Genomic DNA, 15,945 nt, shown 5'->3' on the forward strand with positions numbered 1-15,945 from the left:
AGTAGAGAGGATGGTAGAGGAAGACCTCATGATGCAATTCTGACAGAATATCTATTCTATATCTTCTAACTTCTAAATTGAGAATGCACAATGCAATCAGGGGGAAGTGGGAAGCCATGAAGAGCTTGAGCAAAGAACACATTGCAGTCCAAGAATGAGACTTGAGACATTAAACATGGCGGTCCCAAGCAGGGACGAGTGCTTAGATGAAGCTTATGATCGTGACCCTATTGGTGACATGACTTGCCAGCCTAGGGGATTTTGGGTAGCAGCAGAGAGATGTTTAGTTGCACACACTGAGTGCAGACAATTGGGTCCACCCGAAGTGGAGCATTTGCCAGTCAATCACCACACAGGCAAAGAAGCGAAAGGAGTGGCTCTATGATGCATGGTGGGATCTTGGAGTTCTTAAGGAAGATATAACTTAGAGTATCTGCCAGGGAGTTGAGCAAGGGCTGGGCAGAAATCTTGAGACTACATTCTGTCTGGCATAGAGCTGAGCCCTCAGGATAAATCAACTGGATCCTCACATGGGCCACTGTAGAGTTGCAATACCGCAGTTAAGCACGAGGGGGCAAAAGATGACAAGAAACGACTGTACCATGCCCCGCCTACTTTGGGGCTGTGTCCTGTGCTCCAGTGGCCCTCCAGCCTACTTTGAGCATCCTTAGAACTTCAAGGTACTTAATGCTGCCCACTGAGCAGAAGCCAGTATGGGTACCACCAAATTGATCAGGTTGTGTGTGTGAGCGGGTGTGGTGGGCAGAGGCAGACGAAACTGAGTCCCAAGTCATACATAAAGGACTGTCTTTCATTTGCCCCCTTCTTGAGTTCCTGGTACAATACCTCAGATGTGAGTAATCATGAAACATACCCTAAGTGTTCTTGGCCACCTTAAACTAGGAGAAGCTGATGCCAAGAAGCCAAGTCTATGTGCTGCCATGAAAAGCCGCCATCCTTCCCTGCTGTAGGTACCACTTTCCAGCTTCTGGAGCCATGGTAATGGCTGCTCTCAGTCTACAGACTTCTTAGAACTGAATGTGCAGAATTGCCCCAATATGTCATGCCAAAAGAGGGGTCTGGGAAGGTTTGGTGGAAGGGTGTACTTTGATCAGTAGATCTTCCCTGATGCCTTTCCTTCTACATGTGTGATCAAAGCTGTGCTTGGGAACATAAGACAATGTGGACTCCACAGTCATCCAATCATTTTCACTGATTCACTCCCTCATTCATTTTTTCCTTCCCCACCCCTACAGTGTGTCACCAGAGGACACAGATAATTATACTTACTGGAAGAGGTAGACAGGAGAAAGGCAGGAGTCAGGTAAATGTGTGAGTGTTGGTTTGGGAGATCAAGAAGAGATAGTGCATCTGTGAAAGGATGGAAGTGACACTGGAAGAAAGACCTAGAAAGAAAATCCACTAGGACTGAGATGGGGAAGGGAGAATTGTGATGACACAGAACACACAAATGACTCCCTGGCCAAGTAGCAGTCTCATCCTCAGCCCAAGGGTGCAGTGATGTCAGATGGCCTCAGAGAAGTAAGGTCCTTCAGGGAGTTAGGTGCAACCCTAAAACTCAGTGCTGTGCCTCCCTCAGAACCCATCCTAGCTGCATACCAGTAGGCACTGACGATTGACAGGTGAGCAAAACATTAGCAAAGAACATTAGCAAACCGCGCAACATCACCTGGACTGTTGGGTAGTTTGTGGTCCACAGACATTCCTTCACATAACAAGCCCAGGCCAGCTTCCACAGCACATCACATGCTCCACAGGTGAAGGGTATAAATCACCAGATGAGCCTGGCTTTCCCCAAATCCACAGCAGCCCCTTTCCATGTTGAAATTACGCTCCATGCTCAGGCAGCTGCATTTCCAGCCCCTCTCCCACCCTGTGCCCCACAGCCTGGAACTTAGATTACACAAACACTTGCATGCACTATTCTAAATATTGCAATTTATCTGTCTTGTCTGCTGACCTTTGCCTGTCTGCATTTGACATGTTTTCCTTCAGCTGGGTTGTGGGTCTTATTTCATCCACAAGGTGACCGCGTGGTTAATTACCCTTTGACTTCTGGGGTCAGGGCCTCCATCTGGGCAGGAAACATCCAGGGCTCAGAACTTTCAGGCCTCTTGGTATTTAATTATCACCGTCAAATTTCCCTCCTTTCCCCCTTCACCGCCTCCTCCCTGCAGTGGTCCAGACTTGCATGTCCCACGGAGGGATTTGCAGAGGCTGAATGGCGCCACCACCAGGGATCCTTATCAGTATGTGTGGTGCTGTGTGCTTCACGACCTAAACTTGATTTGGTACATGCAAATTCTTTCACTCTCCCTAGTCCTGCAGGACAATTGTCATGCTGGGGACCACAACTGTACTTCCTCTTTGAGGAAGAAGCCTGAAGAAGGACTGCCAGGTTACTGGCTATTACACAGAAGTTTAAGCAGAGGTAGCTAGCCTGGAGCTAAATGGAAGGAAAATCAAGGAGTAAGAGGAGAAGAGGTGGAGATAGGCTTTTCTTCAGCTCTGGGCCCACCTGGCTTTCCCAGCTGCTGGGCAATTGCCCCCTCCAGATTTCATTCTCCCGTGAAGCAGCTAGTTTTGTTTGGGAAATATCTTGCAATGACTGCTAAGACTCACTTCTGTAAGGCCCTGGACTAGGAGGCTACCGGGATCTTGAAAGTCAGTTTCAATCACTGCCCTCTGTGGTCAGTGGGGAAGAGCAATGGTGCATATACAGCAGGTGCTGTGCAGAGACAACTGTTCTGCGTGAGGGAGGGCCACGGGGACTGATTGTGTCCTTTGGGACTGCACATGAATAGGCCAGGTTTGAAATCACAGACTGGAGGGAAGGGACTTCTGGAGTTTGGAATAATGACAACTCTGTGGGGACAGAAAAAGCCCAGAGCAAGTATGTAATTCAGTGATTCAACTGAGCCCAATCGTCTAATGCATGAAGGCAGGACAGACACATGGGCCAAGGGTGAGAAAAGCCAGGGCAGCTCATTTGATAGGCAGCACGCAGCCATTGCACATTGCCTTCCTTACTCACTAAAGCTGAATAAAAAAACCCCAACACATCACCACATTGGACATTACTGTGCGGTGCAATGCAAAATGGCATTGAGGAAGGGCATGGGTTGGGGCTGGTGATTTTAATACCAATCTTCCTCCTTTATTATAAAGTGCATTTGGGAATAGGAACATTTAGAAATTTTTGATGTCATGGAAAGCACATAAATATTCAGCTTTAACCCTATGCATGGAATATTCTATTACCTTCCGACGGAGCCTGTGGAGTCCACCTGGGAATGAGCTGTTGTGGGGGTGGCAGTGGCTGTGTCTGCGAGCGCTGTCACTTGTGGCAGCTGAGCCATCTTGAGCTATTCTGCTAATGCCACAGCCCTGGGATATATGGACCCCAAACTTCTGGCCTTTCCTACCCAGCTTGCTGACATTGTGGCTGATGGCAAAGGAGCACATGAGAAATTGGGGACAAGCATTACCCACTTGAGCCCTGGGGTGAATGTGGTGTGGGGTTTAAGAAAATCTCCAATCTTGATGGTTTTTCAGTAGTTCCTGTGGAGTGGAACAGGACAGAAGGGAAGGTACGAAGGAGATCCTTGGTCTACTGCCTTAGGCCTGTTCCTGTGTAACAACTCTCAATGCTCCAGCTCCTCTGTGCTCCTACTTACCCTGAGACCGTATGTGATAAGCAGCTGGAAGCTGGCAGCCTTTTGTCTCCCAAACTAGTTGACAAGCCATCTAGAAAGAAATGCCCAGCATGCAAGGTAGAATGCTACTGTCACGGTGGGGCTGCCACCAAGGACTGAGCTGGGTGGATGAGGAGTGAGGGTGTTAGGAGCAAGACTTGCCCTCTCTGTGGATTCTCCCTCCCTAACACTTCTGTAGGATCTGCCTGGCCTTAGACTACTGATGGGACAGCTTATTGCCATATGCTCTTTTCCTCCGGACAGGAACCTGAGAGTCAAATCAGCATGGGCTGGCTTCTGCTGTGCACTGAATTTGGTGCCATATATTAAGTTGTTTATGGCAGTGAGTAATAGGACACAAAGTATTTGACCTGAGTAGCTGCAGGGGCTGTGACCTTGCACTCATTTGAAGGTGCACTTTTGTGCAACAGTTTACCATCTGTCACATTTTCCAATTGCAGCATGGTCCCTAAACCTTGTTTTGTGATATGTCTTCTTGATGCAAGTCCTGCCCAGACTTCTCTCCTGCCCTGGTCAGGGCTGATGCTGGCTCTGCTGCTCAGTTTTGACCCTGCCATTCTGTAGCCTAGCCATACTCTCAACAATGCCTGGCCTTGGAACTAGGGCAAGTGGGCTTTGTGTTGTGACAGTGAAGAATGATTCCAGAGAAACTGAATGAGCTGTGCAGGCAATCAAGTCTAAGGTTTAGAGGAGGAACAAACTGGATGGGATTTGACTTGGCATAATTTGACTTGACTACATACACTACGTTAAGTAGACATTTGTGGCTCTGAGCTTCTACCTTTTGTTAGCCACCTCTCTGTCCCACCAAAATAAGTTGGCCTTAATACCAATTGTCGAGGGATCTGTGGAACAAAAGTAGGCCTCGGCCATTCTGCCCCTCTTAATCTGTGGCAAACTGACTGTGAGCTGAGAAGTTGACTGGCTTCAGGATCCCAATGCAGGAGGAAGGGAGTGGTGAATCCAGTAAATATGCAACCAGATGGGATAACCCCTAGGCTAGGCACCCTCTAAACAATGGGTTTGATAAGAACCCCCACCACATGTCTTCTTCATTGGATTCCATGTCTTTCCCCAAGGCTCTTTTAGTTCTACTACTCCACTCATAGGTTCCTTTGTTCAAGGGTTAGGTATGGAAGACGTTATGGCCTCCGATGTCCTTTTTTCATGTTATAGAAGCTACAACCTAAAGAAGTGACTTTCCACAGACACAACTGAGATTTTCACTGTGGGAAGTACTGCTGGGAACGAGGAAACTCCTGAGTGAACTCTGAGGCCAGAAAACTACCAGGCCAACTGAGTGGATGGAAGAAACCTTCATCCCAGCATCATTCTCCGTCCCTCTGAACCCCAAGACAAAGAGGCAGCTGTGGACCGCTGAGCCTGGGCCAGTGAACTGTGCCCCTAGTGTTTATGTGACCTCTGTGTGTGTGTGTGTGTGTGCGTGTGTGTGCGTGTGTGTGTACATGAAGAAGACTGGGAAGGGAGAGAAGGTCTTCTGATGTTTCTTCTTCTAAGGACAGTAATTCCATTATGAAGGATCCAACCTCATGACCTCTTTATCCACAGTTACCATCCAAAGGTCTTCACCTCCAAATCCATCACTTTGGGGGGGGGGTTGGACTGCAGCATATGAATTTTAGGAGGTATATCAGTCAGTCTATATCATCCTAAAAGAGATCACACTGAGTGAGGTATGTCAGGCTACTCCTTTGCCTTTGTCCAGTGATGCTTCATTACCTCAAGCAAAGCACACAGGGACAATTAGGACAGCCATGAAAGCTGTCCTCACCATTGCCACAATGGGGATAACTGGGAAGATGCTTGCCTTGGTACTGGAGCAGAGAGCAAAATCTCTTTCCTTCAGGGAGTACACTTGACATGCCAATGGCTACAGACAGGAGAGAGAGCCTAGACATATGAGCACATGGCAAGGCTCCAGCCACTGAGCTGGGTATGGGTGGCAGGGGCAGAGGTGTGAGCAAGAGGCTGAGGGAAGCAGCTCCTGTGCACCTCCTTCCCACGTGTTCCCACGCTATGAAAGTCAGCCACAAATTGACAGAGAGTGGAAGTAAATACAACATTTATTTAACCATGAAGCACCTCATGGAATTCATTTTACATTCACAGGGTAGAAACTCATTCTTTTTGGGCTTCCCTGCAGGACTGTAGTTTTTGGTCAAGTCACAACCACAGTTCTTTGCAGCTAAGATGGAACCGCTTGCAAGAAGATAAAAATTGAGTTTGTATAACAGGCTACAATGTTGATATCCAAATGTTTGATAACAAATTCACATTGTTCTTATTTTTGGGTGCTTCTATAGACTGATAAGAAAAGGCTATACTGAACAATGACAATATCTTTGGAAAAAGAAATCCACCCTCCTCCAAACTATGGGGTTTTGTTTCCCCTGTAATTTTGCCTCCATAGATCTCAGTGGTTGGCCTATGCCAACCACTAAATGTCATCTGGATAAGGAAAATCAACCAGCTCATTAAACATGTTCAGCTCATTAGGTAGATTCAGTTCAACGGGTAGATTCAAGTCACTAAGTAGATTCAATTCACCAAGCAGGTCTGACTCACTAAGTGCACTCAATTCAGTATGCTGGCTTGGCTCAGTAGGCTGGTTGGGCTCACTTGACAAATTCAAATCAGTGGGCTCAACCTCACTGGATAGATCTACAACAGTAGGTATGTTGAGCTCACTGGTAAGATCCAGATCAGTAGAGATGTTGAGCTCACTGGTAAGATCTAGATCAGTAGAGATGTTGAGCTCACTAGTTAGATCAAGATGAGTTGGTACATCTATCTCCCTTGCTAGATCCAGATCAGTGTCTAGATTGAGCTCACTAGTTAGATCCAGATCACTTGGTTCATTTAACTCACTATACAGGTTGAGCTCCATATATTGATTTAGCTCAGTAAATAGTTCCAGCTCAGTAGGTACGCTGTTTGGTTCAGTAAACAGGTTCAGTTCAGAAGGTGGATTTGGCTCAGTGAACAGATTGGGCTTAGTAGGTACATTAGGCTCAGTAAACTCATTGGGCTCAGTAGGTACGTTAGGCTGAATAAACAGGTTCAGTTCAGAAGGTGGATTTGGCTCAGTAAACATACTGGGCTCAGTAGGTACGTTAGGCTCAGTAAACAGGTTCAGTTCAGAAGGTGGATTTGGCTCAGTGAACAGATAGGACTTAGTAGGTACATTAGGCTCAGTAAACTCATTGGGCTCAGTAGGTACGTTAGGCTGAATAAACAGGTTCAGTGCAGAAGGTGGATTTGGCTCAGTAAACATACTGGGCTCAGTAGGTATGTTAGGCTCAGTAAACAGGTTCAGTTCAGAAGGTGGATTTGGCTCAGTAAACAGACTGGGCTCAGTAGGTATGTTAGGCTCAGTAAACAGGTTCAGTTCAGAAGGTGGATTTGGCTCAGTAAACATACTGGGCTCAGTAGGTACGTTAGGCTCAGTAAACAAGTTCAGTTCAGAAGGTGGATTTGGCTCAGTGAACAGATTGGACTTAGTAGGTACATTAGGCTCAGTAAACTCATTGGGCTCAGTAGGTACGTTAGGCTGAATAAACAGGTTCAGTTCAGAAGGTGGATTTGGCTCAGTAAACATACTGGGCTCAGTAGGTATGTTAGGCTCAGTAAACAGGTTCAGTTCAGAAGGTGGATTTGGCTCAGTAAACATACTGGGCTCAGTAGGTACGGGTACGTTAGGCTCAGTAAACAAGTTCAGTTCAGAAGGTGGACTTGGCTCAGTAAACAAATTGGGCTCAGTAGGTACGTTAGGCTCAGTAAACAGGTTCAGTTCAGAAGGTGGATTTGGCTCAGTAAACAGACTGGGCTCAGTAGGTACGTTAGGCTCAGTAAACAGGTTCAGTTCAGAAGGTGGATTTGGCTCAGTAAACAGACTGGGCTCAGTAGGTACGTTAGGCTCAGTAAACAGGTTCAGTTCAGAAGGTGGATTTGGCTCAGTAAACAGACTGGGCTCAGTAGGTATGTTAGGCTCAGTAAACAGGTTCAGTTCAGAAGGTGGATTTGGCTCAGTAAACAGACTGGGCTCAGTAGGTACGTTAGGCTCAGTAAACAGGTTCAGTTCAGAAGGTGGATTTGGCTCAGTAGTTGGTTTTAGCTCAGTGAACAGGTTCATCTCGGCACAGACATTCCCGTCAGTAGGTATATTTACCTCAGTAGGCAGCTTCACCTCAGTAGGTGGGTTTGTCTCAGCAGGCAGATTCTGCTCACTAGGTATGTTCAACTGAGCAGATAGGCTCACCTCACTAGATGGGTCGTCTGTCAGTTGCAGTGGCTCTGGAGAAGGAATGTTCTGCAGAGAAAAGGGAAGAACAAAGTGAAACCCTTTGCTAGACTTCCTAGGACTCTTTTGTGGAGGTGCGAGAAGCCCTGTAGTATAAGCCAGGAAATTGTAGAGAAGTACATTTAGGAAATGAGTTTGTAAAGTGCTAAAAGAAGAGAGAGGTAGAGAAGATAACATTCCTCTTCCTCTGCTCTTCTCACTTATTAGCATCTTCCCTTAAATACCAGGAGAAGCAATTGTGAGATTTTTCAAATTCACCCCAAAACTTCTAGGTCTGTGTGGAGGCCTCTCTTCCCCCTTGACACACCTAGCCAAAACTTCACCCTGGAGCCCTGACCTTTCCCTGGGGAACAGTTTACTCAGTCCTTTCCATGTGGACAGAGAGATTATCTACTGCTTGCTCCATTTTAACAAAGTGGTAGGAGAGAGATCAGCCCACCCTAGGGTGTGGAAGAGAATGAGCAACACACTAGGGGTGTAACACACAGCTGATTATGGGAGTGTGTTTTTTTTTTGGGGGGGGAAGGGAGTCCAGTCATGGGGCCTGAACTCTGGGTCTGGGCGCTGTCCCTCAGCTTAGCTCAAGGCTAGCACTCTACCATGTTAGCCACAGCACCACTTCCAGCTTTTTTCTTTTTTTTTGCTGAGGAATCGAACCCAGGGCCTCATGCATGCAAGGCAAGCGCTCTACCACTGAGCCACCTTCTCAGCCCCCATGGGAGTGTGTTTGAGATGAAGGATCCCTTTGACTCTGTTTTTAGGTGATCCATGACCTCGATGAGTGGTACTTAAGTGGTAAAAGAGAAAACAGAGAAAGAATAGGTTGGGTTCTGAGCAGAGTGCTGGAGACTCAGACCTAGAGGACAAGAGGGCTCAGAGGGCAGTAGAGCTGAACTAGAGCAATCATCCACAGGATGGAGTCCCAGATGCCCACCCCACCCCTCTATACGACCTGTCTTGGGTTACTCAAATACTTTTTCCCAACTGAGAGGCTTTCTGGAGTCCTACCTTCTCAAGCTCCCTGGGTTATTGCTTAGGTCTATGCCAGCTTTACCCCCATGGGCCCAAGGAAGGGTCCCATCCATGTGGGATTTAGCACTGGAATCATCAGACCCATTGATCCCTCTCATTTCCTCATCTGGTTCCTCTAAGGGTTTCATTTTTCTGGTGTCATGGTTGGCCGAGCTGGTGTGTCTAAAAACTATCACACCTGTAACTGTTTAAAATGTCTAAAGTTGTATTCTCCTTTCCTTTATCGGTATTTTGCTTTGCTTTTATTGTCATCATTGCTTGAAGAAAGTAGGCTATAGAAAGATACCAAATGCCAGAATGAAAGTATCTTTTGGCAGTACTGCCAAAAGGTATTAACCTGGTATTAACAGGCTCTGTAACCACTACAGCCACATTTGCAGTGGGAAGTATCTTTTGCATGTGTTGGTTATCAGTCAGATTAAATGTTTGTTGTTGTAATGGGGCCTGCTGGGAGTTTACCTGGCCGAAAAACTGACTGTGTTAGTTAGTGCCATTGGACTAACTTCCTTACGCAAAACACGGCCACTACAATTGGTCCCCCAGAATGTATGTATCTTGCCTAATGCAAGGGACCTCATAGCTAGATACCAAGGACACAAAGTGCACAATAAAAATCCCTGCACTGGCCTGTAGATTTTTGTAGCAAAACACAAGCCCAGAATGAAGTCTGAACACAGGCAATAGACTCATCATTATAAAATCGGCATGATGTGAAGGGGAAGGGAAAAAGCAAATCGTTTAAATAGGGATACAGGTGAACCCATTGCAACAATGAGATGTACAAGTCGTTATGTCAAAAACAAACTTTACAACTTTGGTGGGGGGGGCGGTGAGGATTGGGTAGGGGAAGGGGGAGGATGGGAAGGGATGGGAAGGGGAAACAAAGGAGGAGGCTACAATGCTTGATAAGAAATGTACTCATTACCTTGCCCATGTAATTGTAACTCTGTACAGTATTTTCACAATAAAAATAAATAAAAAATAAATCGGCATCATCCACTGTACACAGCTAAGATGTGCTTACATTTAATAAAGTCTTAAGATATATTGGGGGTAGCTCACAGTTTCAAAGACTGTAGAGAAAAGTTTTGTATCAGTGAGTCTATGATGATGTAAATGTGTTCAGATATACTGAGCTTTGATGTCGCACCGGTGTAGCTGGTGTCTTGTGTGTATGCCTGTCATTCGTGGTATGTGAGGAGTGGAGATCAGGAGGTGCATCAGGCCAGACAATGAAAGCCCACCCTAACAGTAAAAATTGGACATTGTGGTACATGCTTGCATTCTCAGCTACAATGTAAAGCATAAACAGGAGTTTGCAGTCCAGGTCAGCCTGGGCAAAAAGTGAAATCCTATTTCAAAAACAACCAAGCAAAAAAAGAGCTAGAGACATGGTTCAAGGTGGTACCAGATGAGGTATGAAGCCCTGAGTTCAAACCCCATTATTTAAAAAAATGAGATTTGAAGTGTAGATTTCACATACAGAGCATTGTTCCTAGCCTATGGGGAAGAGGCACAAGATCTCACTTGATCTGTGTAAGGAAGGAACAAGAGAAGGCATTTGTATACCTGATCTGCGGACTGTTGATTCTGTGCCCAAGTGTATTCACTGTTGCTCAGAACATTCACTTTAAATTTGATGGTATGGTCATACAAAGTATCCTCATCAGGAGTCCGAGGACTGGTAGATGGTGTTTCCTGCCACAACATCATAAAATCCTCCGGCGTCTGCAGAATAGGTATGCTTGATGAAGACCTAGAGCTAACATCTGTGCTGTAGTTAGATTTGTCACATGTTGGTGAAAGGAGAACATCCGTACTGAACTCCTCCAGGTTCTTAGTAAGACAACTGTAAGAGAAGATATTTGGTCTATAAGACACGTTCCTGATGTTCAGTAGCTATTTAGAACTCATTTGTTTTGTGTGTAAGATGTAACATGCCATAATGAAGTGGACTCTGGGAGAAATTGCAGTCACTGTGTCAGCGGATTTTATTCCTGTTACCTAAATAGTTCTCCTTCTGCCATGATTGTGCTGTATTTGGCCCTAGATAAGTTATTTTATCTGGTTCCAAATGATTCACTAAGGGAGCTGGTAGCTAAGTGACCACTATAAGACACACATCTAACTTCAAGTCCCATGCTCTGTCCACAACCCAAAGCTGGGGAACCTTGGGCTCAATACAGATTTGAGTCCCATCCCAATTTCTGAATTTGCACTTTGAGCACCTTCCTCAGGACAGCTGGAAAATATGGTACTAATCCATTCTGAATCTCAGGATCTTTGATTCTTAAGTAAAGTCCAGAAGGAAATTCACAGAGCTTAGGATTCTTTCAAAAAAAAATACTTATTTCAGCACCAAGTGCAGTGACACATGCCTGGAAATCTGGCTGCTTTGAAGACAAAGTTAGAAGGATCATGGTTTAAGGTCAGTCCAGGTTAAAAAAAAATAGTGACACATTCATCTCAAAAACAAGCCTGAGCCAGGCACCTGTGGCTTAAGCCTGTAATCCTAGCTACTCAGGAGGCTGAGGTCTGAGGATCGTGGTTCAGAGCCAGGCTGAGCAAGAAAGTCTATGAGACTCTTTAATGAAACACCAGAAAACTGGAAGTGGTGCTGTGGCTCAAGTGGTAGAGCGCTAGCCTTGAACTGAAGAGCTGAGGGACAGCACCCAGGCCCAGAGTTCAAGCCCCATGACCGACCAAAAAAAAAAAAGAAGCCAAACAAACCTGGCATGGTAGCACATGCCTGTAAATCCAAGCTACTCTGGATGTGAAAGTAAAAGTATCTTGGTTTGAGGCTAGTCCCAGGCCAAAACATATGACCCTATCTGAAAGCTAAAGCAAAAATGACTAGAGGTATGTGGCTCAACTGGTAGATAGAGTGCTTACCTAACAAGCTCAGGATCTCAGTTCAATGTCCGTTTGGGGCCCAACTACATACTAAAACAATTCTTTAGTTGTTGTCCAGAACATTCTCTTCCTAGTATTCAGACTGTATTACTGAGTAGATATGTACACATATCTTCGTATTGCCACCCAGTAATTAGTAATTATGTGTTCTTGGCTGTTCTTGGCAAGAGAGTTAATTATTTCCCACCCACTCTTATATTCAGTATCAGTGTCATAGAGACAACTTCAACTAGTCTACTGTCATGCCCAGACTCCAGGAACTTCAAGAATGAGCATGAAAGCTCAGGAGTTAAGTGTGTCCACTCAAGACACCTAAGCCAAAAGCTTGGGCAGGTGAGTTCAAGGCAAGGGATAAAGGCAAGTGATTCCAAGGTCTGCATGCTATTTCCCTAGTTTTGGGGCTTCCTTATCTGGGCCTTTCATTGTGGAGGCTCCTCAATTGTATCAATGGTACTTACACCATACATACTGAGGTCGCCAGTGGCCTAGATAAAGATGAACTGAGACCACTTTGTTAATAATATAAAGAGTGCAGGTGCCTAAAGTCAGAGCACACTGTGGTCTCATACACAGTGTCCAGCTGGGAGGAGAAAACAGTGATCTCAGCCCTTTTCTTCATCCCATCTATTTCTCACCTAAAATTGTCATCATCGGCCGGGTCAGGTTCTCTATTCTCATAGGATTCAAATGACAGTGAGTCAGTACTTCGCATATGAGCTGTGGGATGGACCTGCAAAAGTGCAACAGGGTTATTGCAGACAAGGCATGCCAGGATGCCCTTGCAGGTGCAGCTGCAGGATCTGATTAGTGAATAATTTCTGGTAGTATCGGATGGTTTGGTGGGGAATTAGTTACAGTCATGGGATTGGCTCATTCAGTTTCTGATCATCCTGTGCATGCTTGTAGGTATATGTACATTATCTAGCATATGTTCCAGTTTACTTACCACACATTTTTTTTTGTTTTTTGTTTTTTACTATCTGGGGCAAATAAACTGAGGCCTATTGGGTTATCACCTACTGCCTCAGGTGAAAGAGGTCAGCTAAAATCCTCATGAAATTGAATTCTCCTTTCAGTGACACAATTAAAATGACTTTCCATACCTGGATGGAGTCAAAATAAGGATCTACAAATGCTGTGGTAAACTCCAAATCAACTAAAGTAAGGAGGGACTGAATCCACACCATCTATGGGGGATCTTTTTCACTTCCTGAAGGTCATTTTTTTCTCAGAGATTGAGTCAAAGATACAAAACTCAGTAATGTAACTGGGTTATTCGGTAAGGACACACTAACACAAAGGTCGTACTGAAATACTTTTCCTTAGACTCTAGGCATAGAGCAGCATGGCTCATAGCAAGCTCATGGGAAATCATGGCTATCTCTGTCAGCTATCTCACACAGCTGGAAAGGCTGGGCTCATTTCAGTTGCTGCATGTGGGGGTGAGAGGACAAAACCTTACATCCTTGCTGAAGACTCCATGCACCGTACTACCTTGTAGGTAGCAGTTGTGACTACTGAAGTGCTCTTTTGACTAATTCCTCAAGCATTACCAAGATTCTTCTTTCCTCCTCCTCCTGCTACTTATATAGAGCTGGTCTCTGAATTGAATTCTTGACTCTTGCACTGGTACAAACTGCTCCTTTATTATTTACAGTGCATACTGCTGGCTTCTTATGTCAGCCTGCAGCACCTGAGTCCTCTCTTAGCTGCTCCCTGAACTTCCTTACCAATTCCAGCTCACAGATATGGGCGGAGGTCCTCCTCCTCCTGCTACTTATATAGAGCTGGTCTCTGAACTGAATTCTTGACTCTTGCACTGGTACAAACTGCTCCTTTATTATTTACAGTGCATACTGCTGGCTTCTTATGTCAGCCTGCAGCACCTGAGTCCTCTCTTAGCTGCTCCCTGAACTTCCTTACCAATTCCAGCTCACAGATATGGGCGGAGGTCCTCCTCCTCCTGCTACTTATATAGAGCTAGTCTCTGAACTGAATTCTTGACTCTTGCACTGGTACAAACTGCTCCTTTATTATTTACAGTGCATACTGCTGGCTTCTTATGTCAGCCTGCAGCACCTGAGTCCTCTCTTAGCTGCTCCCTGAACTTCCTTACCAATTCCAGCTCACAGATATGGACGGAGGGTGAAATTGTAAGCTGACTGTGGAGAAGGATCACTTATGATTCGTGTGTAAAGAATGCAGTCTATCTGAATAGAGCTTCCTTGAAGGGAGCTTCTAGCTTTAGGCCTATTTGATCCTCTAGAACCTAGTCTTCTTGTTCACAACTACAATGGCACTTCAACTATTTACTTGAAACTATACTGCCCAACCTCATTCTTCCCTTCTCTACGGTCTTCAACCATGGACCACATTATGTTTTTCAGCCCTTCCCCCATCTGGAGTCCTCTCTTCTAGGTATACTCCACATGTTACAACAGCAATCAGAAATAGTTTACTATACAGTCACAGAAAGGCAGATTACACAGCCTCATTCTTAGCTATCTCAGTAGTTTTGTGTAAAATCCCATCATTGGTGAAAGGGAAAACACAACTTTTTAGCATAATAAGGACATAAATAAAGACAGAAATTTCTTTTTACAAAGTTCAAAGGAAAGGAATTTCATAGCAGCCCACATATCCCTGGAAGGCAAAATAAAGACAAAATGGAGAAAATGAGACTAAAGACCTTGCCAAATTCACACTGCTGCAGCAGCCCAAAGCAAGCTCAGTTTTTCCATTAGATGAGAGTATTTTTGTAGAAATGGACTGACTCATTTTCATCATACTCATACATACAATTCTGCGTAACTGACAATTTCATTTCCTTAGATGCCAATCCTGATTTTACTAATCCTCTAAAATATAAAAGATGATTATCTAAGTTGATGATGATGTTTGTAAACTGGGAAGTAGTAGATGCAGAATAGCTGACCGAATTGCAAGGATTTGACTTTGGAGCATGCATTGGTTCTAACATTTGAAAACTGAATCAGTTTAACACCCTGAAATGTATGTCCCAACCTAACACGGATTACACTGGGAAAACCTAGAGAGAAACAGACAGACAGACAGACAGTGAGACAGAGACAGAGAGACAGAGAAACAGAGAGAGACAGAGAAAAAGCTAGAGATAGAGAGCTAGAGGCATTGGTATAAGTAGGCAGATGGTTAGCATTCCCTCACAGGAGCTGAGGAATGGGGCTTTAAAATCTGCCTTTTCATGCAGTTCAGTTTCCTAGTGAGTCATTTTTTCTCTAAAATATGAAGTGTCACTGTGTATTTCACATGAAGAGGATAATTGATCTTACTTCAAGAACCTCCAACATCTAAAAATCCAGAGTATTTAGATAATTTTAAATACAAAGAGTCTGCTTTCTGCAAAGGAAGTGTGGACTCAAGGGTGGCAATTGTGGTTTTACAATGTTAGAGGTCCAGATAAATGTATCTCACACATCTCCCAAAGGTACCTGAGCATCCACGGTGGCTAAAGAGTAAACATTCTGCAACACCGGCATCATCGGGGTCTCCTGGTTGGTCTCCTCGTTCATTAGGCATGTCATGTCCGCTGCATGCAAAAATCCCTGCCTCCGTGAAGCGTTCTCACATGTTTCGGTCCAGTCTGAGGAGTCATCTGTGTTATAGCTGTCCTCCATGAATTGGACATCATCCTGGGTAGGGGGGACCTTCCTGAAGGAGCCTCTCTGGCTTTCCAATTTCTCTGAAAGGTCCTCCTCACTGTTTTCGTTATATAGGAAACTAGGATGTACTGGGAACTCAATATCTACAGGCTCTTGCCTCAGTCTTGGGTCTACCTCAGTTTGCCATTGAAGGCTGGATGCAAAAGGTAAACCTGAGGAAAAGGGTACAATGAAGATTAATAGACCAAATGTTCGTTCCATTGTCATCAAAGAGATTATACAACAGAGAAGTATAGCTGAA

The 15,945-nt window shown here is 45.0% G+C and overlaps 1 protein-coding gene across 1 annotated transcript in view; it reads right to left on the bottom strand.

Moving 5' to 3' along the window:
• Nucleotides 1–5,872: 5,872 nt before the first annotated feature.
• Nucleotides 5,873–15,945, bottom strand: part of Pasd1 (PAS domain containing repressor 1) — a 77,006-nt gene continuing 66,933 nt past the window's right edge. The window contains exons 11-14 of the mRNA XM_070039568.1: nucleotides 15,474–15,856; nucleotides 12,639–12,733; nucleotides 10,660–10,939; nucleotides 5,873–8,067 (exon numbers count right to left, since the gene is read on the bottom strand). Coding sequence (XP_069895669.1) covers nucleotides 6,196–8,067; nucleotides 10,660–10,939; nucleotides 12,639–12,733; nucleotides 15,474–15,856 — 2,630 coding nt within the window. The 3' untranslated portion in view covers nucleotides 5,873–6,195. The remainder of the gene's footprint in view (nucleotides 8,068–10,659; nucleotides 10,940–12,638; nucleotides 12,734–15,473; nucleotides 15,857–15,945) is intronic.

This window comes from Dipodomys merriami, unplaced genomic scaffold, assembly GCF_024711535.1.
Source record: "Dipodomys merriami isolate MVZ:Mamm:240054 unplaced genomic scaffold, mDipMer1.0.p SCAF_3, whole genome shotgun sequence".
Taxonomy (NCBI): domain Eukaryota; kingdom Metazoa; phylum Chordata; class Mammalia; order Rodentia; family Heteromyidae; genus Dipodomys; species Dipodomys merriami.